This window comes from Terrapene carolina, unplaced genomic scaffold, assembly GCF_002925995.2.
Source record: "Terrapene carolina triunguis isolate 2854851 unplaced genomic scaffold, T_m_triunguis-2.0 Scaffold247, whole genome shotgun sequence".
Taxonomy (NCBI): domain Eukaryota; kingdom Metazoa; phylum Chordata; order Testudines; family Emydidae; genus Terrapene; species Terrapene triunguis.
The window spans coordinates 13,132,680-13,157,488 of NW_020664598.1; the positions used below are offsets into that span (position 1 = coordinate 13,132,680).

Genomic DNA, 24,809 nt, shown 5'->3' on the forward strand with positions numbered 1-24,809 from the left:
CACCCACCCCAAGCGTTCAAAACATATAAGGCCTCAACAATCATGAGACTGTCTTAAAAACCACGAGAAATAATAAAATAATACTAAACTGGAGGGTCTTTTAATTTGTCTCCTGGTTTCTGAGCCTTTAGGATCCACTTGGGTCACATTTCCAAGCTTGTCTCTGCAACCACAAAGACTAAAAACTTCCTTTTTGAAGAACTGGAAGCTGAGAATATCATGAAATAACCAGACTCCAGAAGCTGGGACTTTAGGAAAAAACACCAAATATTGCAAGGCTTGCGATAAAATCACAAGAGGCGGAAACACTGCGTCCATTTGGTGCTGCATAAGAAATGCAGGGAGACAGTATGTACTAATCCATCCTGGTATGAGACAAAGGCTGAAAGGAGGAGCAGAAGGGTGAAGTGACTTGCCAAGGGTTGCTTAGCAGATCAGTGGCAGAGTCAAGAATTGAACTCGGCTCTCCTAAAACCCTGTCCAGTATTTTACCTAGTGGACCCTGCTGCCTCCCTTGTTGTTTGAAAGTTATCTCTGCCCTTCTGTGGGAGACACAACAATGAAGAGATTTACCAGCCTACTGCTGCTTCCAATTCAGGAGCATTTCCCCCACTTCCCCCTCTTGCTCTTTTTCAAATGCTACCATATTGGCCAAGAGGAACAAGGCAGAGAGGCAGAGGGGCAACGCTTTCCCTGCTCAGGAACAGACACATTAGAGAAGGAAGCTGCAAGTCAGCGTTTGCCCATGAAAGTGCGCCAGTCTCCCTGACGTTTTGTTGTTGCCAGGGGAACCTGCCACTCCAGCCTTCAGGTGCTTCACTGAAAACAGTTAGTTACTAAGGTCTCACTCCTGCAAAATGATTTACATGGGCAGACCTGCAGACCTGCACAGGGCCCCAGTGAAGTCCATGAGACTCCGCAGGGGGGCAGGATTGTGCCTGTATGGATCAAATTGCAGGATAAGGGCCAAAAACAGTTAAGGAGAAAACTGGAGGAGGAAAATGGGTGTATTTTTACTAAGGCTTTGTCTACACTACAGAGTGTTGTTGACAAAAGAGTGGAAGCCACAAGTGTGTAGTAGATGCAACCTCACTTCCCTGTTTACCCTCAGCAGTGAGATATCTGCTACAATGACCCCTGCCTGTGGAAAAGAATTTTAGAATTTTTTCCCTAGTCGGCTGCACCATAACACTTGCAGAGTGCTCTTTCCCCCGTGTAGAGCGCTCCCCCACCCCAGCCAACACTCACCATGCTTTGGGTGTTCACAGAGGTGTGTGCTTGCCAAGGGTCAGTGAGAAAGTGATTGGTATGTTACCAGAGATATATTTTACTGAAATGTTTCAATGCTGTGTGTGAACTTAACAATCAGGCTCCTATGCATTGTTCCTTGTGCTTCGGCAGATGTAGCCTTGAGGAACACCCCGCACACACCGTCTGAGCATCTCTGCCAGATAAGAAAACGCCTAAGAGCAAAGAAGACGTGTTCCAGGAGATACTGCATTTCTCCAATGGAGAGAAAAGGGAATGCAAGGAGTGGAGGGAAGCTGAAAGGCAGGACAGAAAAGAAAATCAGGAGTTTGTTAAGGATGCTACTGAGCGGATGATTAAAATAATGGAGGAGCAAATGCAGATTCTGAAGTCCTTAATAAAACTGCAGACTGAGCAGATGCATGCCCACCCTCCCCTGCAGCACATTCAGAAATCTTTTCTGTGCCCCCCAAAACTCAACCCGCACAGTCCTTTCCCCTTTCCGGGATTTCTCAGTTTCCCTTTCACTCCACCACCTCGGACAACTTTCACAATGATAACTGGACCACACACAGCTCTGAGAGTCTGTCCTTCCCAGGTACCTCCTTTCCCACCAAGCGTCTTTGTGTGTGTGTGTGTGTGTGTGTGTGTGTGTGTGTTGTTTCTTATGCAATAAAAGCAAAGTTTTTGAACGGTAACTCATCTTTCTTTGTTTCCTACAAATTGAGATAGCAAGCACCACCAATACATACAGAGGTAGTTTAATAATTTGCTTACTGGAATGTAAGGCCTCAAATGTCACCATTGCTTCCTACGAAAACTACATGTAATGTAACATTGCATCACCAATCACAGAGATATACATTACTGGTTCTCGTTTTCAAAGTGTTGCCTCAAAGCCTCCCTGATTTGCATTGCCTCCCTCTGGGCCCCTCTGATAGCCCTGGTATCTGGCTGCTCAAAATCAGCAGCCAAGCGCTCTGCCTCAACACTCCACCCCTGAGCAAACCTTTCACCCTTAGCTTCACAGAGATTATGCAACATACAACACGCAGCTATGACCATGGGAATATTATCCTCATTGAGATCTAACCTGCCATAAAGGGATCGCCAGCACGCCTTTAATCTGTCAAAGGCATATTCCACAATCATCCGGCACGTACTCAGCCTATTGTTGAACTGCTCCTTACTGCTGTTCAGGTGTCCCGTGTAAGGTTTCATGAGCCATGGCTATAAGGGTTTGCTGGGTCTCCCAGGTGTTTTTTTTTAAAGACCCCAACTGCTGGAATCAGGTTGTTACCTTGAGAATCTCAGCTTTTATTTTTTTAAGTAAGTTTCTACCTCTTGTGGTTGCAGAGAAAAGCTTGAAAACATGATGCAGAGAAAAGCTTGAAAACATGATGCCTGAACCCTTCCGCACAAGGAGGCAAATAAAAAGAACCCAAGAGTTATTATTTTAAAATCCAAGATTTTTATGCTAATATAATGACTTCTTTTGAGGACCTGACTCATGATTGTTGAATGCTGGGGTTGGCAATACTGGATAGGGCATGATGAGAGAGGAGGTTTCTAAATAGCTAAAATTCAGACCATAAAGAACTTGAACTGCATCTGGGAAATAACTCAAAGCTTTGCAGATTCAGGATCAGGATTGTAGCATGCACCATACAAAACATGCTCCTAAGTAAGGGCAACTCTACACTACAAAAATTAAGTCAACCTAAGTTAGGTCGCCATAGAGCAGTGGTTCCCAAACTGGGGTTCGTGAACCCCTGGGGGTTCGCGAAATGTTACAGGGGGTTCTCGGGGAAAAATTCCCTAATGGCGGACAGAGCTGTCCTTAGGGAGCACGGGACCAGCAGCCCGGAGCCCCAAGACTTCCAAGAGCTAAGCAGATCAAAGTAAGCACATCTATCACACTGAGGAGATTTAAACTTCAAGACTCCTTATAAGAAATAGAAAGGGAGGTGGATATTTTTTGCTGTTTTTAAAATTAAATAGGCAGCTAGTATTGTTTTTAAAAGTATTATGAAGAACAAGTTTAAGCTTTGTTGTAATGTGTGTTGTTTGCTTGAACTGCTCAAGACCTGAATGCTTGTATAAGAGGAACTCTTTGTATTGGCTTCTTACATACCTTCATGCTGTTTCACATCTGATACTTCTTGATGAAACATAGGAGCCTTGTCTTATAACAGGCTTATTCAAAGTGATACAAGCTACGAAAGTGAGATCTTGGAACAGTGTTGCCGTTTTCATAATGTAATAAAAATACTGTAATGATAAATAATAATTAATAGTGTGTACTAAGCATGTCATAAAAACAAATTTTATATTTCCAAGATCACTGCTTTTATAATTTATACTCAGGTAAAGGAGAAAATCCCTGGAAATATTCATTTTTAGGAGGGGGTTCGCGAGACTTGACATTTTGGTGAAAGGGGTTCACAGGTTGTTAAAGTTTGGGAACCACTGCCATAGAGGTACTGCAGTTCAGGACCACACTACGTCCCCTTTGTCAGTGGTGTGTGGCCTCAACTGTGTGGGACATTGTAGGGCACTGTCAGCTGAAGCTCCCCCGACCCGCACAGGGCTCACAGCTGGAGCCACTGCCCTCCCCCGCCTGGGGCTGACAGCTGTGAGCGGAGGTGGAGTTTTTAGGTTGGTGTAGTGGGCGACTTACATCGGCAGGAGCAACGTTGTAGCATAGACTCTTACAGAGTTAGGTCAACGTAATGTGCCTCAAGTCTCAACCTAACTCTGTAGTGTAGACCAGGCCTAAGAGGCAGATGCATTCTGAACTGAGTGAAGTTTTCAAGCAGTCTTCAGGTGTCTCTCCTTGTGGTGTGTACTGCAGTGACCCAATCGAAGGGTGACAGAGACACAGATACCTGCGGCACAAGCTGCACCAAGGAAGAAAGGTCACAATCTCTTTATTAGAGAGACAGATGGACAAACCCACTGCTGCTATTTGACCATCAGAAAGCAGTCAGCAGTCCAGCAGGACCCTGCTTAATTGCATGTCTGACTAACAAAAGGCAGTGGTGTTGTAGAACTTTTGGTTCCAGGATACTAGAGAGACAAAGGGGATGAGGTAATATTTTTTAATCGGATCAACTTCTGTTGAGGGAAAAAACAAAAGGTAGGCAACAATCCTTCATTAAGCAGGCTGACACACCCTCTGCCATCTCCTCCAGACAACGTCCCCAACGAACTGGCGTCATCTCCACCCTATGCGGATTGTGTTTCAGCCAGCTCACTCTCACTGAGACCCCACATGCCCAGAGTAGATCATCCTCCTAGTTCAAAAAGGAGGAAACGCAGAGCTGAACAGCAGCAGCATCATGAAGGCACTGCCACCCATACTGCTTCGCCATCTCCCCCTTGAGAGCCTCGCAGACGCATTGGTGAGAAGCAAGGTGCCATAGCTTTTTGCATCTCCTCATACAGAGAAGAGGGTTTTAAGGCACAAAAACAATTGCCTGATGCTTCCTTTTGGATTCTCTCTGAAAAGAGCTGAGCTACTGAACCATTGCTTCATCAATCACTCCAGAGTCGTGGTGTCAAAAACCCCTCAAAGGCAACAGTATCAAAGACAACTATAGATCCAAAAGAGTCAGCATGGGCACATGGATTGTTGATCGCCAAAAGGAGACGAAAAGAAGAACAAGGCTCAATGTTCTGCCATCATAACTCAGTCCTGGTCTACACCTAAAACTTAGGTCGACTTAGTTACGCTGCTCAGGGCTGTGAAAAAGTTTGCTCCCTGTGGGACGCAGTTAGGTTGACCTCACCCCCACTGTAGACACAGCTCGGTCGACAGAAGAATTCTTCCATCGACCTTGCCACTGCCTCTTGAGGGGGTAGATTTCCTACAGTGATGGAAAAACCCCTTCTGTCACTGTAATAAGTGTCTACATTACGGCATGACAGCAGCACTGCTGCAGCTGTGCCACTGTAGCACTTGCAGTATAGACATACTCTTAGCCTACAACCAGACCGGAAGAGGCCCCCGAAATCTGAAAACTCCAGTGATTGCCAGTTGTCTCTCCACAAGTGAAAAGCTCCATATCTAATGCTCTGAGTTCCCAACCAAGGTTAAAAAACAAAAAAAGTTGAAGCCTCGTCTAATGATTACAGCACTAGACTGGGCTTGAGAAGAGCTGGGTTCAAGTCCTCTGCAAAGGACTAACTGAATAACCTTAGGCAAATCGCTTAATCTCTCTCTGAGCCTCAGGCCCCTGCCACCACAAAATGGAAATATGAATCCTATTTTCTGTCTATTGACAGTATGCACCCTTCAGGGCAGTCTCTCTTACCAGTGCATATGGGCAATGGGGCTCCAATTTCATTTGGGCCCTTCAGACACTACTGTAATACAAAACCCAGTAATAATTAAAGGGCAGAATTTTATCTTGCCAAGTTAAACATAACCACACTGTTGCTGCAATACAATGGCATTCTACTAAGTCAATAGCAAGATCCATTTGAGGTGCATTTTATGGAGCCCTGTTCCTGTTTTTCTTAATGCAACACAGAATCTGGCACTCTGAAAAAGCATCATATATCTTACTAGGATGCTGCCCACACACAATACCTAGGCCCCATCCCCATAACTTTCAGATACCAAAACACTGGCATCTCAGGCATAAGAAGAGGAGACTGATTTCATCCCCACAGATCTCCGTTCAAATTATTTTTGCTCTTGAAATGTAATTACATCTCTCTGATTAAATTGTTTTCCCCTTCCCTGTGCTGTGCTGACCCTGTTGTGTGGGATGGCAAAAAAAAAAAAAAAAAGATCCCTCTTCCTCCTGTTTTTCTTAGGATCAAAAATAATGTGTATAGTAAAAGCAAGGACAAGAACTGTATGTAAGAAAGTCATATATAAGTATCCGGGGGCAAATATAATCTGTCTCCCATTGCAAATAACTGTTGACTTCATAGAGAATTGTAATATGTGTAATAGTGAAGAAAATAAACGAGAGAACACCGTATGAGTCCAGTCTGTTTTCTTTTTGCAGGATATTTCAACCTACATAGAATCTTCAGTCTGTAGCCTTTTATTTTATTTAAAGGGAATTTAGTGATGTCGTATTACAGAACCGTGGCTTCGGCTCTGGTTGCTACAGTTTCAAGCTCAGACTGAAATTGCCTCTGGTGCTTTTCTGAAATGTGGAGGCTCTAGGAACACATGAAGTCCAAGGATAAGGACCACAGACCTACAATCACAAGTACAAGGTCATATCTGTACTGCAAGGGTTATTAAAGCAACAAGAAAAGTTACAATTTCGCATGCATATGGAAATCCTATAAAAAACCTATGCAATAATTATAACTGTAGTCATACTCACAGCCTCAGCGATATTCTAGGATCTGATGGACCTCTCAATAGACAATCATCACCAGAGGGATGGTTCCTGCTGGTGTTTCCTGTGGGGTCATCCCTTGGGTCTTCCCACTTTTACCAAACCATGGAACCCTCTTTTATATTGTACTTCTGACCACACCTAACACCTTATGTATATGCATGAAAATGTCAACCCTCTTTTCCTTATTTGTACTTGCACACCCCATGAATATTCGTTGCCCTATTTTTCATAGGTTGTTTCTACAGTAGTTCCTCTTATTCTCATTAGCATTTACACCTGACATGTATCGTGTAGTCAAGACAGACATTCAAAGACGTTACAATCAGGTGTCTCATGGTCTTGGGCAATACATTGCAGTCTATTGCAATCACCTATTGACACATCTTTAGTCACCTTGTGACCTTATGGACATAGGGTTATTCCTAGGTCACTCATTCATGTTAAGCATTCTTAAGCCTATGGCCTAGTATGGCTAAGCTAAAAACTTACAGCTCTCAGCCTGCAGGCCTTGCATTTCAGCCAGGGGTGGCTCTATGTTTTTTGCCACCCCAAGCATGGCAGTCAGGTGGCCTTCGGCGGTGTGCCTGCGGGCGGTCCGCTGGTCAGGCGGCCTTCGGCAGCGTTTCTGCTGGTGATATGTGGGTCCCGCGCCTTCGGCGTACCCACCGCCGAATTGCCGCCGAAACCGCGGGACCGGCGGACCTCCCGCAGGCAAGCCGCTGAAGGCCTCCTGACTGCCGCCCTCACCGCGACCAGCAGGCTGACCCCTGCAGCTTGCCGCCCCAGGCACGCGCTTGCTGCGCTGGTGCCTGGAGCCGCGCCTGATTTCAGCCATGCTTTACTTGTATACCTACTACATAGTCATCACTCCTAAATACTTATCAATCCTATACTTCTATAATCCTACAACTTAAATCTATTTAGCATACATTGATTATATATGAAATAGCATATAAATTGACCATAACATCATATAATACAATGATAAATAGATGATAAAATGAACTAATTGGCTACAAGTCTGATGATCTCAAAGCACATTACAAACTGAGGTCTCTGTCCTGCCAACATTTACACGTGTAACTTTATGAGTTCAATGGGACTATGCATGTGAATAGAGTTACAGTCTTGTCCTTTGCTCTTAGCACAACAAAAACAATATGGAGAAAACATACAAGCACAGTTAACTCCCAGATAACTGTGTTTACTAAACAGCTGATTAGTTTTGCTAAAAAAACTGGCAGCTTCTAAAACATAACACATACAGTGAGTGCCAATAAAAGGCTCAAAAATTATTTAAAGGGATGCACCCTACCCCTATATACTAGTTACTCACATACATGTTTATAAAATCAGGCCCTTAACTAGTCCCCACAACACTCCTATGAGACAAGTATTATTTTGCCTCCACTTTAGAGATAGGGAACAAACACAGAAGGTGAAATTCTGGCCCTAAGTCAGATGGAGCTTTGCCATTGGCTTCACTAGAGCCTGGATTTCAAGTGACTTGTCCAAAGCCATGCTGCAAATCTGTGGCAGAGCCAGGAAAAGAACCCAGCTTTCCTGACTGTCGCTGCCAGCCCTGGGCTCTACCCATTAGCCCATACTGCTGTACCCCCTGCCTCTGGCTTGTAGTAGGAACTTAATGATTTGTATGTGGCCAAACACAAGGTTGATTATTTGGAAAATTTTAATAAATGAACCAACGAAACTCTCCGCACAGAATCCCTGCACCTTTCCCTGGAGGGCCAACTGGCAACCCTAAGGAGTTCTTAGAGGCTGAACATCAGAAATGTGGAGAGTGCCATCTAGCTGTGATAATGTACAACTACAACAGAAGAGGCAGAAACCTCTGGACCCTGGGGAGGGAAGAACATCCACCGCAGCACTGACATAGGTCATTCTGCCCTGAGGAAAGTGCTCTTGAGCGACTTCCTCCAACCAGCCAAATCTGGTGTTAAGAGGGGTCAGTAAATGTATCATAAACTAGGAGGCTGGGACTACTGGGGTTAACAAAGGAGAACAATGGAAGGAGAGAAGGATTCCTACAACTTAAAGGGGTCCCTAAACTGGAATGTGTAAAGCAAAGGTGGTCTTTCCCTCCCCACACCCTCTCAGAGGGTCTCTTGGGAGACCCCTTGTTCTCCCCATCTCCAGAAGCTCATACCTAGCAATGAGATACTCTCTGAGGATGGCTGGATGCAGCATCCCACAGAGGAGCTGAGCTGTGGTTGTGAGCTCCCATGGTCTGTGCTGTGACATAGCTGGGCTCCATAGTCGGTCAGAAAATGGAAAAAAATTTCCTAAAACGTTTAATCTTTTGTTGACCTTTTGCAACCAGCTCTGGGGTGCCACTAGCCCACCTGGGGGGCTGAGGGACATTGGGTCATTTAATGACAGCAGTGCTCAGCTCTTTGTACCGTCTCTCATTCCTTTGGATAATATCTCACCAAGTTTCTGTCCACTCCAAAGTTGTTTGGTGGGAGGGGAGGAGGAAAAGAGTTCCCGCAAGGATCTCCTCTCAGAGGTCCTTTCACATTGTCATGTCAAGGGGAGTGGGTGGAGAGAAGTTTAACTCCAGCAAAAGATGGTATAACATGGTCCAATGGCTGGAAGTTGAAGCTAGACACATTCAGACTGGAAGGAAGGTGTCAATTTTTAACATGGCGAGTAATTCTCCATTGGAACAATTTACCCAGGGTTGCGGTGGATTCGCCATCGCTGACCATTTTTAACTCAAGATTGGCTGTTTTTCTAGAATATCTGCTCTAGGAACTATTTTGGGGAAGTTCTATGGTCTATGTTATACAGGAGGTCAGACTAGATGATCACAATGGCTCTTTCTGGCCTTGGAATCTGTGAATCTATAAAAAAGGGCACAGGACCAATTCTCGAACCTAGGGATCCATGGGAAGCCAAGACCATCTGCAGAAACCCTTTGCCCCGACAGTGTCTCGGCCCCTTGGAAAGTCTTCACCCAGCTCCCCGATGGCAGTGCTCCATTGAAATCCCACTACACTGGACTTCCCCTGGGACTTCCCAGAGAGTCAAGTGTAGGGGCCAATGTAAGAAGGAGCACTGGGAAGCACAGTTCTCAGAGCTCTGCTGAAGGCACAGGGAGAGCTCCCCCTCCTCTCCCTAGGTTGGGGGAGCTCACTTCCCAGAGCCAGTCCCACCCTCACTCTGGCCCATACAGGAGGACTCAGGCAGGAGAATCTGAAGTGGAAGCAGCAGGAAGAACTGCTGGCTCACTGGCTGTGGTGTTTCTTGCTAATGTTCAGAGTAATCAGCAGCCTGACAGGTGCTGAGCCCTTTTGAAAATGCTGGTCTTACTCTCTCTGTGCCTCAGTTCTACATCTGTAAAATGGAGATAATAATACTTTCCTCCCTCACAGGAGGGGCGGGGGGAGGATTAGACCTGAGTGAATAGTTGACTTTTGGTTGGAAGGGGAACTGAAAAATAAAATAAAAAAATGGGTCCATTTCAAATGGATTGATTTCCCCCCAGCTTTTCAGTACAGAAATAAAAATAATTTGTTGGGGGGGGGGGGGTTGAACAAAATGTTTCAAATGACATTTTCAAAATGAACTGTCAATGTGAAACAAAATGTGGAAATGATTCCTTTCAAAAACATCAAAACCTTTAGACATTTCCTAATTTTTTCACCCACAACTATTCCCCAAATTCAACCTGAATTTGCAAATAGTTCCAGTGCTCTAAAAAAAATGCATTTTCCAGTTAATTTACCATTTGCTGAAAATCAATTGCCCAGATCTAGTGAGGGTTAATTAATGTTTGTACGGCCCACTGAAAGACTAACAAAATGTACCGAGAAAGCAGTCACTCGATAGTGGCTGGGCCACAGAACAAAAGACCTGCTGGCGAAAGCTCTGGGGTTTCGGAGCTGAGGGAGGTGGGTTTCTCCTCCAGCCTCTGTAGTTCCATGTGTGATTTATTTGGTAGTGTGTCTGCCACCCACAACTCATGGGTTTGCAATTTTAAGTGTGCTGAGCACCTGCAGCTCTCACTGATATCAGAGGATGTTTTTGGCTGGGGGCTAGCACCTCTAAAAACTGAGACACTTCTATTTAGATCCCTCAGTATGGATGTAGGTACCTAACTTCAGGCACTCAAGTTTGAAAATGTTGGCCTTCCCTTCCCTTTGGTAAGGCAGAGAAACCCCAGTCCTGCTCCCTGTGGTTAATGATGTGTCAGGGGCAAGAGATTAAAAGCAAACAAACGAATCTGAAATGGGCCTGGAGACCACCAAGTTCAGACCCAGACCAGATTCCCAACTCCCTCCAAGTGGGGGTGGGAGAGAAGGGCATTCAAGGGGTTTGGTTCCAGACCACAGTGAGCAGACAGAAACTCTTTGCAGGGCTGTAATATTACTGGGTTGGGAGAGCTAAGTCAAGACACAGTTTTTTCAGTCGTATGAGAGTAGCTGAGATCCCAAGCATTTTCCTGGAGAATTCCCCCAAAGGCTCAGTACAGCCCAGCTCTCCAATATTTAATACACAGTTGTGTAACCATTGAAAAAGGACACATTGTCCTGTACTTTACCAACCACGGAGACATACGACTCGTGGTTTTCTTCACGTCGTTTTCCTTTCAATGCCTGGACCTTTTCCTATATTTATTTAAACACAAGCCTAGACTTTCTTTCCTACATTAAACCAGAGGCATTTACACCAAAATGTGGAATCACTTGCTCCTGAGAGCAAACAGATTGATGGATTCTCTGTAACGTGAAGTCTTTAAATCATGATTTGCAGACTTTAGTAACTCAGAGGTTATGGGTCTATTACAGGAGTGAGTGGGTGAGTGAGGTTCTGTTGCCTGCAATATGCAGGAGGTCAGACTAGATGATCATAATGGTCCCTTCTGATCTTAAAGTCTATGAGTCCCTGTCCTGGTTTTATCTGAGCTACCCATCTGCTTAACTGAAACACAGCAAATGCTCCTGCACTTGTTATGTTCACTCCAGAGCACTCCCATCCACCACCAATACACACATAGATAAAACCTGTCTTGTCACTTATCAACTAACCTTCACGTCCATCCATAGCTCCCAGGCATTTCCAGTTATCTCCCTCTCTTTCAGTATTTTTGGAACAGAATTAAATAATCACAGTGTGTCTGTAATCACTCCAATCTATATTAGATTAGAGATTCCAACAGTGTGATATTTCAGCTTCTTTATGAGAGTGGTGTCTTTTTGTTGAAATAAACATTAGATGATTTTAGCTTTTTTACCCATATGAAAAGCCTTGAGCTGTTGCGATCAGAGCTATAAATACACAATACAATACCTTGTCTTTTAAAAGGAATAAATACCATGGTCATGTCTTCCACCTATTGCCAGTAACAATTCAGAATTTTATGTACAAGATCTCTCACCATATCCCTATGTTTTATAAAACTAGAGGCATGTTATCAATTCCTGGTTTGTTGATCAAAAAGATTGTTTCTTTCCTTGACATAAACCTCGATCAACCAGCTCTTTTATACTTGGGCACAGCAAAGAATAAATTCACGTAGTGTAGACGTAGGTGAAACTTTTCAGCTGAAACTTTTTTTCGGTGAGAAATGCAGATTTGACAACACCCAAGATATTTTGCTAATTCAAGCTGATTTTGCTGAATTGTTTGTTGTGAAAAAAATTCAGAAAAAAATTGAAATTTTGTTTTGAGATTTTTTAAAAATGAAACATTTCCATTTTTGGTTTTAAATGATTTCAAAATTTCCTTTAGTTTTGTTTAAAAAAAAAACGGTTTAAAATGGTTAAGATAAAAACAAAACATTTTGATTTTGTCTGAACAAAATGTTTTCTTCAACCCAAAATGATTTTTTCCCTTTTCAATTGACCAAAAATTTTAGAAAATTTTTGTTTTCAGTTCTAACCTCAAATAAAACTTTCCCCTGAATTTTCAAAATGGCCAATGAACTACAAAATCTGTCATTTTCCCCACTCAAATGTAGTTTCTCTTCCAGGAAAAGGAGCTACTGTACTTTTACATATTCTCCCTCTAGTAACAAGATGAAAACAAGAGAAATATCTCAAAAGTTAAAACAAGATTAAAGAACAAAATAAAATGTCCCACACAGAAGTCACAGAGCAGAGAATTAAACCCAACATCTTAAGACTTAGACTCAAAATCAACTTAAAATATTATTTTCTGCTACTAGAAGGAGAGGCTGGGAAAAGCCATAATAGTGTTTGCCTGCAAAACAGCCTTACTCTGCCAGATGAGATGCCTCTATCCCAAACTATCTGAGCAGTGGACACAGACTAATTTCCCCCCTGCCAGCGGCTCTACCTGCCGAAATTAACAAGGGATGGAAAATGTAATTTACCAGGAAGTAGAACACCTTTTAGCATCATTTTAATAACTTCAGGGATTGACTCCACTGTACACTAGATAGGTTAAGTGAGACCTGGCCAGGAAAGTTAGGACCAAGATATATTGATAATGTGGGACCATACAAGCTTGTAACGACTCCACTTGAAACAAATATTTAAACCCAATAATAAACAACAATACCATTAATATCAGGACGGGAGATACAAATGTACAGCCCAACCTATGTCTAAACAGACAATGTCCTAAATTAAGAACTGTCCCGAATAGACAGAATTTACAGCCAGCAAAGGAGGGATCTAACTGGCTGGCGAAAGGATAACGGGGCCAGCTGGAAGGTTGTTACAAACATACACCCCGCTATACAAACTGGCGAAGCACCAACACTGTGTGCTTGGTACCTGCGAGCCGTAGAGGAAAACGCGCTCCCTGCAAGCCCCACAACGTACAGCAGGGACGGTCTTCCCCTGTGCTTTGCACAGCAGCGCCGGTCGCTGTCTCTTTAAGGGGCGGGGCCATCGTTGTCCACGGAAGTCCGTGGGCTTGGAACGTTGTGTATCTTGTTCGCTTCACCCCGCGTTCTGCGGAGTGAGACTGTAGCAGATCGGCCCGCAGCGGCGGCTCTGCCGCTCCCACCAGCCCCCGGGTGGTTTGGATCCACGGCTGGGAATCGCCGCTGTTCGTCACCCAGCTTTGCCTTCTGCTCCCCGGAGGGAAGCTGAGTATGAATGAAACTGACTCCGTGGAGGCAGGGAAACGAGCGAGATGGGGAAGGTGAAGGGACAAGCGGTTTGGCTGTGAACGGAATGCAGAGGCTCGCCTCTAGCAGAGCCTGGCTGTGGCCCTCTGCCTCTGCTGCCAGGCCTTGCCTGGAGGAGGTTGCGCTCTGACGTAAGAACAGAGACTCTTGACCTGATTCTCGTGGGGGGGGGGGTCTCTACTTACCCATGGAGGGGAGCAAGTCAGCCCAAACCCCAGCCTCTGATCCCATAACAGCAGATTCTGGAGCTGACAGGCACAGACTCGCCGATGTTGTTTTTTTCTTTTTGCACTTTGGTGTAACAAACAAAACCGAACCTTGTAAATCCAGTTTTTGAGCATCATCTTGGGTTTTTTATTCTCCAGTTTTTCACCAACATTGAAGCAAAACAGCAAATGACAAATGTTTGATTTGGTTGCTGTTATTCTCTATCTAGGCTGCACTGCCCACCAATAGATACACAACTTTCTCTGTCATTTTTGACCTCCAGGATTATGATTGCCTGGGGCTGCACTGCTAGGATTTACCTTTTCAGTTTAAGGGCCCTTAATGTAAGGAAAAACCTGGTTTGGATAAGATGGGGTAATAAATCTGGCAACTCCCCATCTAGTGATAAACACAGCTTGATCAAAACGCAAGCCTTGGCTAAGACCATCTTAGTGTGCTGGGGGATCACAAAGGTGTCTGTTGTGAGATGCCAGGAAGTATCAAACCAATGTGCATCCTTATTCCCTGAACCTGCCAAAGACAAACAACCTTCAGCTGGATTTTTCTGGCGTCTTGGCTTTGCCCTTCGCCTGGGACTCCGGGCTTGTGTTCTCTTGTTGAAGTTTGGCCCTTTGCTTCTGCTTTATCCAGTGACCTACCTGTCTTCAGGTTTTGCAGCCCTCTGGCTCCATCTCCTGCTGAAGGCCACAGAGTCCTCGGGTCCCACTTATATCAAGCTGGGCCAGTGGGCATGCACCAGGAGAGATCTCTTCTCTGAAAAGTTCTGCATCAAGTTTTCCAAGCTTCATGTCAAGGTGACACCTCATCCCTGGGGTTACACCAAACACTTCCTCAGGAGAGCATTTGGGGAAGACTGGAAGAGAGTCCTCAGGTTTAAAAGCAAGGAACCCATTGGCTCAGGTTGTGTTGCCCAGGTATATAAAGCTTATGCTGATGCCACTACTATTGATGACCCCCAGTTCGAGGAACTAGTGAAGAACTCTGAAACAGAATCTGCTTTTGAAGCCTGGGAAGTGTCTGGTCTTAGGGGCCTCTTCAGGTGGCCCTGGAAAGGGAAGGGTGGAGAGAGTTTGGAAGACAGTAGTGCAGACCAGTCACTTAAGGAAGAACCTTTCAATGAAGGTATTAATAGAAATGCTACCTCTGAGGAGCAAATGTCTGGATCTCAGCTAACTACAAACACATCATCTATTGACAGTTTAGATGCGATGGACCATCTTATTCCAGTAGCCATTAAAGTAAGTAATATATATTGTAGGCGGATGACTGGAATTAGAGATTGCTGAGTGAATCTGATGGAGAGTTTAGTTCTCACGAAAAATTAATAGATGTGGCATGGGCTAAATGAAGTGCAGGAGAGGTGCTGCTTAACCTTTCTGCCCAGGCAGTTTTCCCAGTACTCTTCAGTTCCAGCCTATGGTACTGCTTGCCACAAAATGCTACTAATGCTCCTCAAACTTGATCCTCAACAGCCCTTGCTGTTGCATGTCTGGGACTCTCCAAAATACAGATACTCCAGTCATGCCATGTTGTCTGCCATGTGGGCACTAGACATGACCACTAAGGCCCAATTTATTTTAAAACTGTGTATTGAGCTAGACTTCACTTTTGGTCTTAAGTAAATTGTCCAGCCCTTCTCTGCTTCTTTGAGGATGGGGAAAGCAGTTGTAAATTAGTTTGGGTGACATTGTAGATTCTAAACTGAATAAATCTGAGCAGTTTAAAGAGTATTATAAAGACTTCCTTTAGTCACATTTTGAACCATGGATCCATGGGAAATGTGCATTGTTGACAGAGCGAATAGCAGCCCCTTTTTGGTCTAAAGGGTATTTCCGTTATAGCCTGGTGTGTGACTATTCAGGAGCTATCATCTTAGCTTACTAAACTGAATGGACTGGCTTCCCTACAGTATCGGCATTATGCCCATGGGAGATGATCTGCCTACAGTTGTTTCTCGCTCAGGTCCTGCATCCTGGACTAGTCCTCCAGGTCCAGATAGATCTGCTTCTGATGAAGATGGGCAGCAAGATCATTGGGCTTTTCCCGGGGCTCAAGTGGCTCAGTCTGACTGAAATAGTGGAGGAATTTGAGAAGCTCATGACTCAACAGGTGAGTATAATTCCATGCTCTGCATATACCGAAGCACAGTTGCTTCCTCTCTTTGTCATGCATCCACCTACCTGTTACTACCAGCAATTACAAAGAGACTCTGTCATCTTGTGCAGCAGCACTGCATTCTGGTGCACAGTAGTGACATCAGTAATTACACCAGGGATGTCTTCAGCCCGGGGTGTTTAGTGCCTCCTCGGTCAGGCAGCCAGGCCTTTGGTCTAGGGTACAAACTGTGAGAAGAGTCAGGACAGGATCAGTATCTGAGAAACTTGCCCTCGCGTCCTTTCATTTCTCTTTAGGGGGATAATTATACTCACAGGATAGTCATCATTTCCAAATTATGGAGGGGACGTCACCCTCCTGCTTCAATCCTCGAACTGCAGCTGAGCGCTAAGAAATGTATGTTGGGGGGGCGGGAGTATGAAGGCGTGTGACTTAGAGAGGAAGCATGGTCTTGTGCTTAAGGCACTGGATTGGAACTCTGGAATCCTGATTCAGTTCCTGACTCTGCTGCAGACTGCCTGGGTGACCTTGGGGAAGACACTTCTAATTTCTTCCTGCCTGAGTTCTCTGTCTGTAACATGAGGATAACACTTCCTTTCTCCCACCCTTTGGCATGTCTAGTTAGATTGTAAACTCTTTTGGGGGCAAGGAATATCACTTATGTGTATGTACAGCACCTAGTGCAATGGGTCCCGATCTTGGTTGTGATCTTGAGGCACTACTGTAATACAGATAATAAATAGTAATATTTGTCACTTTTCTATCTAATTGAGGTAGTTCTAAGATGCCTACCCCTGGGGTGCCTCATTCTGTAATATTTCCACCAGGAGAGCTTAGCTAAGGAGCACCATCTATTTTTTTTTCATTGAGGTTCTTGCTTTTTAACCAGTTTTCTGGTGGAGTTGGCTGAGCTCCATTGGGGTCAAGTGTCAGGCAGTGTGATGGTAGCTCAGGCAGGACCCTCCAGGCTTCCTGTCCTCCTAGTTCTGCACCCCCTGCACCACGCAGTCTCCCTTTTCTCTTCATCCCTCTTTAGCTTGACCTACGCTACGAAGCCAGAAACTTGGAGCGCTTCCAGAAAAATTTCCTGGATGTGGATTTTGTGAAGTTCCCAACTCCACTTCGCCCCTTTGTAACGAGAAACATCCTGGTGGAAACGTTTGAGGTAAGAGCTACAGCGGCCATGAGAAGGGTGGTGGTGCTGGAGGTTTACACTCAATGGTTGATCTTAACCTCAACACAAAGCCCTTTTCTAGAGGTGGCCTAGGGAGGGAAAGATGGGTGGTAGGAGAGTGCATCTCTCTGCTATTGGCTTAAATGTGTCTGGGTCCTTCTTTCACTCTTTCCTTTCTTGCTCTTCTTTTCAAGGTCACATTCCCTGGAATAAGGGTGAGAAATGTAGTCTCAGCTCAGTGTAGGAAACTTTCCTGGGTGCCAAAAGGAAACCAGAACTGTTCTTTAGCAATCTTCTGTTTCTGTTTGCGTTTTCTGCCCATAAAACACACTCTAGTTCTCCTTTTCTGTGTTAGGGTTGGGTGTATAGTTCAGGAATCTAACCTGAGCTGGTCCATATAAAGGGATATAGTTGGGTTTGTTGGTTCATCTTCATTGTGGACCAGCTTTGAATCCGCTCCCAAAGCTGTTCTTTCAACCCCACTCTGTGTGTCAATTCTAGCGATACATTTTCTTTGGTATTTCTTGTCCCCAAAATCCCTCACGGCCTGTTTCACACCCACTTAGCCAATCACCTCCCAGTCCCAAACCTTTGCTTCTCTGGCTTCATCAGCCACAGTAAATTCAGCCTGTAGTAACCTAGCCCCCTCTGCGGCATCTTCATTGCTCTGCCAAGGACAGGAGAGACCCCTGACCCTGGAATGCGGGTGGTGAAGTGAGACATAGGGATCTATAGGATCTGTCTGACTCCCATTCTGTCTTTGTTTAAGGAGAGTCAGCCCATCTCCCAGTATCTGCACGTGGACATTTCCTCAGAGCTCAAGAAGAGACTAGCCAAGATGGGCATAGACATGCTCCTAAAGATGGTAAGAGTCTGGGCTGTGTTGTTAGAGTTGAACTGAGGAGGAGGGTGCCTTACCATTGTTAAAATAATTCAGTTAGCCTAATACATATGTATGTGTACACATACACACACACACACACACACACACACAAAAGTGTATTGCTCTGGGGAGCCATAGAACTGCATTTAATTAATATTTACACATCACTTTGGAGATGTAAAGCACAAAGTTTTAAGTGTCATCTCGACGGAGGCTACAGGGCTTATAAAAGCCCCAGGGAAACCAGCTAACTTTCTAGTTCCATTTGTCAAAGCATCTGCTGCTGCCAATTTACAGGTAGGTGAAATATACTAAGCATGGAGCAAAGAAAATAAATCTGGCCAGCTCTTGCGAGCAATGCAACTTACCCTCCTTATTTTTCTATCGAATTGCAAGGTGGTGAGCCCAGTGTGGGTTTGGCAACCTGTAACTATTCAGTTCCTCAGTCATGGCCAGAGTGAAGGCTGGATTCTGAATGGGTACTGGCAATGAAAACCCTGAGTTCTGTCCAGTTAGGGCTTATTTCCAGAGACTAATGCTTTCCTGGTCCGTGAATCCCCAGAACTATCTTGGTCTCATAGCAAATCTTCCTTTTTGCTACATGCAGCTTTGTGATGCACTCTGATTTTTGCCTACAGCATCTCCTGCTGTTTCAGCATTGGGCCACTCCTGAGCAGAACTACTAACTGTATCAGTGTGTACTGGTTTTGTGATGTGGCAAGGAGATCACGGGGGGCAGGACTGAACCCACACCACTAATGCCATTTACCATCTAGTCAGGTTTTGGAACCAGGTCTCACACTGTGGAAGATTTTACTCCAGTTACCTTTGTCCTTTTCATATGATAAATATCACCCCCTCCAGGTGTTTGTTGATAATTTTGTCCATGGTGACCTGCACCCTGGGAACATCTTGGTCCAGGGCACCGCCCATTTCAGCACTGGTCGCAAGGATCAGACCTCCATTGTGGACATGTGTGACACGCTGATCGTGGAAGTGCGGCCGTCCCCCTGCCCGCTCCGTCTGATGCTGCTGGATGCAGGGATTGTGGCAGAGCTGCAGGGAGCTGACCTTCAGAACTTCAAGGCAGTCTTCACAGCTGTGGTACAGGGACAGGTGAGGCCTGCTCCGGATGGGAGCTGACGGCTCTGGAGTTGGGGAAAGGGAGACATCTGGAGTTCTTCAGTCATCTCAGTTGTCAGCAGTACATTATACAACTGTTCCCCACATGAGTGCCATTTTGGGTTCTTAAAAGGGGGAAGGAAGGTTGCTGCCTCTCAGACACTCTCAGCTGCCTTGATAACTGTATCACACACAAAAGAAAGTGGGTTCCCTGGGTTACTCTGGGTTCTCCTTCTGAACGAGTTCAGGAGAGTGCCAGGCTCGATTTGGGAGTCAGAGGGCAGTCGCAGCTCCCCAATTCAGGGTTGCTTAACCCCGCGGCAAGTTAGAGCTCCATGCAGGCAACCCCAGCTCACGCAGCGTGTGTAAGGTCCCTCAGGATTTAAGCCAGATTGGCGGAGCCCGTGTAGTGGAGCTCTGCTCTGCCACGCTGCTCCCCTCCTCATCCTCCCATGCCCTGCTCCTAGAATGCCCACAACACGCCCCTTTCTTCTCCTTGTCCCAGGGACTGGGGAGAGCAACGGGCACAGAAGGCAGAAGAGCCACCTCTGCCAGGTTTCACCCAGCTGAGAATTCTTCCATGCAGGGGGAATTCTCCACTGGCCATCTCCAGCCGCGTTGTGCCTCTAGTGAACTGGATGATGATGATGATGATGATAATAATAATGATTTGTTATTTGTATTATCATAACACCTAGGAGCCCCAGTCATGGGCCAGGCCCCTATTGTGCTCTGCTGTACAACCATAGAACAAAAAGACGGTCCCTTCCCCAATCGAGCCCTGAAGGCTTCTGTTTATCCACAGCACAGGTACAGCCCACACGTCAGCACTTCCACAACCCTGTTGCTGCGTCTCATTCTTGAGCTGGAGGGTTCACCTCACTGCAAGAGGATGTAGTTCTATCTTCACGCCCATTCAGTCCTTGGCCTCTCTTCTGAGACTGCCAGCATGCATGGCAGTTAGTGCCAGCAGAACTTGTCCTAATTGGCTGAGAGAGCAGGGAGTTCTGGCCGGCCCAACACTACAACGCTCCTACTCCCAGGCCCTAAAAGGAACAGGAGCTTTAGGTTTTCCCACATACTGACTCTCCCCCCCCCCCCCCCTCCCCGCCCCCAACCACTTCCTCTCTCTCAGTGTCAGTCTCTATCTGCCCTCAAACTCCTGAGGAGGGTAGTCTGACCCCTGAGAGCTCCCCCTCTGGTCAAAAAGGGCCAGTGTACCCTGTTATAAGAAGCAATTTAATTACTACAGGTGCCAGTGGAAGCCTGAGAGTGAGGGCATTGTGCAGCTGCATTACAGATCTGGTGGTGTTACCATGGTCTGGGATTCTTAAAGACACATCTCTTCCTACTTGTTTCACAGGGGGAGAGAGTGGCAGAATTGATCCTTCATCACGCCAGGGCTAACCAGTGCAAGGACATAGAGAGATTCAAAGTTGAAATGGCAGAGCTGGTGACCAAGGCCAGGACGAACACTGTAGCACTGGGAAAGGTGAGCAGACTAAATATGGTACCCAGCCCAGGACACTATCTCTCATGGAGTACACCCGTGCTTTTAAACGGGCCCAGTTTGAAAGACCAGACGCTTACACATCAGCCATCTCCCTTGTCAGTGTTACCAATTCTTTATTCTCACAGCTGGAGAAAAACTCCGTCCAGGCCCCTAACTTGTCTTTTATTTCCTTCTAACTCAAAATAGTGTTGACTTTTTTTTTTTTAATCCAAGGAGTCGTAGCCTGTATCCTTCTGGCTAACTCCTGCTGAGACTCCCTTTGAAACCAATAGTAGTGCTCCAGTGGTGAGGCTGCAGAGCAAAGCAGGGGCCGATTGTTGTGTCTCCTCAACCCTCTTACCTCCTTCCTGGGCTGTGGGGTTAAGAGAGCCATAGATATTGGTGGGGTCTCAGCTGATGCCCTCTGAATATTTACCAACATCCTGATGGATAAGGCTGTCAATGGAGCATAGCAAATATTGTTCTCTGAGCAATATTTCTAATAATAAAATTTGACACTTAATATTCTTAGACTTTAAACTGATCATACAATATGCCAATAGCTTACTCTGGTAAATCCCTCCCGTTCCTGCTGGCAGTAGTTTTCATGGTCTCCTGATCAGCAGAGTTAACTTTTTCTTTGTATCTTTACATCCCAGCTTCAAGTGGCGAATCTGCTCTCCAGTGTCTTTAAGTTACTGATGACCCACAAGGTGAGGTTCTCTGTGTTCATTGCATTCTCCTTAAAAGTTGTGCCAGGCTTTGCCATCTGAAAAATGAGCGGGGGGGAACCATTGGGATTGCAAAGGTGAGAGATGAGGGAGAGTGTCTGAAATGTGCTGGGGGATCGTGCATGCTGTATTGCCTGCGATGTTTGGAAAAGAGTGCCTCAAAGCCTTTGAGGCCAGTGAGTGTTATTCCATCCATTTCAAGGGGCTTTGGATCTGGCCTTCAATAGCCTGCATTTCAGAACTGACACCAGACCGTAAAAGGCCAGTGTCGGTGTCTCCATTTATTTTTTCCTTATTGTTAAAAGTAAAATGAAAACAATTTGCTTTTTTTCCCTCCATGCGTTGATTCGTTATTGTCGGGTTGGGTAGGAGCGCTGGGCTCCATGTGCCGGTTTGTGAGGGGGTTACGCAGGCGTCAGGAGCTGCTGGCACTTACTTTAAAGCAGAAAAAAAATCACTTTTGTTTAATTGAGTTCAGCTGAGCTATGACCAGTTATACCAGCTGAGGATCTGCCCTATGGCCTTTACAAAGATCAGAACAGTGTCTAGGTCAAATGCTGGGGTGCTCGACCTGGACAGTGTCCCCTCAAACTTTATTTTATTTCAGCTGTTTGGATGTTAAACCCCATCGAACTATCCCCAATAACAAATGTGACCAAAGCCCCAATAAGGGCAAATCCTGCCTCCCGCTCAGCAGATGTGTAAGGCAGTAGGATGTGGAGCAGTTCTCTTGCATGGCTGGGGGGCAGGCTGCAGGCAGTCCAGATGTGGAATAGGGGTCTGATTCTGTTCCAGGGGGCTCCCTCCATGGCAGAGGGGAGGGGGGCACGTTGCCCCTTTTCATGCATGTGTACTTGCCTTGTCCATGGAAGCTCCTTCAGCGGAGTTGGCACTGGGCAGCACTCCTAAATCCTGCTCTTCCAGGGAGGGAAAAATCTTCTCCGATATGGAAGTGCAGAGCACTGTCTACTGGGCTGACTTAGGACGTCTCCTTTGAAATGATCAGCTTCCCCCTCCTTCTGAATTGCAGCAAGGCTGCTTTGAAACTGAAGGGAAATGAGTGAGCTCCTGTGTTGCAGTCCAGCTGTCTAGGCACACACATGCCCCCCCCCCCCCCCCCCCCCCCACCGCAGGCTGGAACCTCAATGGAAGGGGCTTGGAAAGCACAGAGACACCCAAGTCCGTTACAACCTCTGCACTTATGCTTTCAGGTGAAGCTGGAGAGTAACTTTGCCTCAGTTGTCTTTGCCATCATGGTTTTGGAAGGGCTTGCCCGTTCGTTGGACCCTGAACTGGACATCTTGGAGGCAGCTAAACCACTTCTCATCAGAACCGCTGCTTCTCTCCTAGAGTAGCAGCAGCCACTGACATTTGTCTTGCATTGCTGGGCTCTTTGGCAAGGACTGTCTGTGCTCCTTGGCAGCTGATGGGGGGGGGGGGGGAAACAGCCTGAAGCTGGGGACAGGCCCTCACCTCTCATCTCTGATGAGAAGCAGTGGGCTATTCCCCATTAAACTGGGTATCCGCCATCACCACCTAGGCAGCATCCAGGTGCCAAAGACCTTTCCAGCTGGCTTCATGGTTCCCCATCCTGCCTATGAGAGAAAGCTGTTCTACGACAATAAAGCCCTTTAATTTGTATCCAAGTTTGAGTAACAAGTATTGACACTGAGCTTGGTGAGACTTGTTAGGAATCAGGCTTCCTTATTGATTAGTCCCACTTTGCTGAAAGGCACTCAAACTGCAATGAGAAGAGGTCATACAAGTGGATAGACAGAAAAGCCTTGGAAATGCAATTGCAAACATCAGAGACATTTTGCAGCTTGAAATGGTGGGTGGGTTCTGACTCTCTTAGAGAGAACTTTGCTTTCAGCCTTATGGGCCTTTTAGAATTTTACATGTTCATACAATCTGGTGTTCTTTGTTAGTTGGGTTTGACAGAATGTTGGGTTTTCCTTCAGCCTAACTGAAGTGACACTGTCAAGTCAGCTAGGTTCCCAAGATTGCTATAATCTAATGGGGGTAAGTCGTCTGGGTTAGAAACATCTTTGAAAAATGTTTAGATCTTACCGCTGTGGGCAGGAGTTTTAATTTAAAAAAACAAACAAACAAAAAAGACATCTCTCTTGTGGAACAAAACCATGTGTGATCTCCCCCGTAGGCTAGCTCCTAAAAGCTATTGTTGGAATGGACTTTAAAGAGCCAGATCAGTTTCATTTCAGTCCCAGGGGAGGGGATCAGTCATTGTCAAATAGGGCGGGGGGGGGTATTATTTTCAGGCTTTGAAGAAATAGAAGCTATACATATTTTTTTAAATAGTTGCTAAGCATCTCTTACTTTGGGGAGCTGGTGATCTCCAGGTGTTCTGTTGCTGGAAGAAGATTGCATCCTATTTAGTGTAGGGTCTGACACTGTGTACAAGCTCAGCATGGTTTTCCTCAAGCACCAGCAAATTAAAGATGGATCTTAGCGTGCAAGGAGCAGAAGTGTTTGCTGAAGTCTGAGGAGCAGGGGCTCAAGCCTGCCCTTAACTTCAGTGGATGCAGGATCAGACCCTGTGCTGCTTAGCGTGAATAGCAGTGAGACGAGAGTGCAGAGAAGACTCTGCTGTTCTGACTTTTGGAACAGCAATGGAGACCTGGTCTGGCCTTTCTATAGCGACAGCATTCATTTGTCTTTAAACGCTACCCTTCCTAACACCATTTGAATGTTACCCATAAGCCTTTCCACAGATTAAATGTTACAAAATGGATTTTGTTTTGTTACTATTTTCTTGAAAGAGTAAGCACTCTGGCGAAGGATGTAATTTAAAATGCACCATTTATCAATCCTCTCTTGGCTGACACATTTTTGAGTAGTTGATATTGTAAGTACCTTTACATGAAACATGATTTTACAAAAAATCTGTTGGCTTATGAACATCTGAGTAAAATAACTTTGGAATATCCACCTGGGAGAAGCTGCTGATTTTTATCAGATATAACATGCTGAACTGCAGCTGAGGACAAGATCAGATGGCTCATTATATATAGTTTCAGAGGCCTGTCAGTCCATTTTTATATTGAAATGTTTGGGGATTTTTTTCATTCTTTCCCCCGTCGATCAAAGTTGTTAAAGTAACTGACTATACTAACGACATCGTCACTGTATTAGGAGTGAGTAATCTGATTATTTTGAAGGAACAATATTCACTACATTGTTACTTTTCTGAGCCATCCGGCATGAGTGGTGATGCCTTGGTACCCAGTGTGACCACAGAGGCCTGGTGCCACCTACACGAGTGAGTCAAAAGTTCTGGCTATTAAAATAATCTGAAAAATCAAA

At 45.5% G+C, this 24,809-nt stretch overlaps 1 protein-coding gene across 2 annotated transcripts; it reads left to right on the forward strand.

Annotated features, from left to right (window-relative positions):
- The first annotated feature begins 13,499 nt into the window (after positions 1 to 13,499).
- Positions 13,500 to 24,809, forward strand: ADCK2 (aarF domain containing kinase 2). 2 transcript variants are annotated; one of them, XM_026657525.1, is made up of 8 exons: positions 13,500 to 15,206; positions 15,916 to 16,077; positions 17,120 to 17,248; positions 18,027 to 18,122; positions 19,005 to 19,256; positions 20,626 to 20,754; positions 21,414 to 21,467; positions 22,697 to 24,809. In XM_026657525.1, exons 1-8 carry the CDS (start codon positions 14,235 to 14,237, stop codon positions 22,838 to 22,840), a joined length of 1,938 nt encoding a protein of 645 aa, XP_026513310.1. In that variant the 5' UTR covers positions 13,500 to 14,234; the 3' UTR covers positions 22,841 to 24,809. The 2 variants fall into 2 exon arrangements, with proteins under 2 accessions (XP_026513310.1, XP_024056557.2); XM_024200789.2 differs by having other exon boundaries at positions 15,931 to 16,077.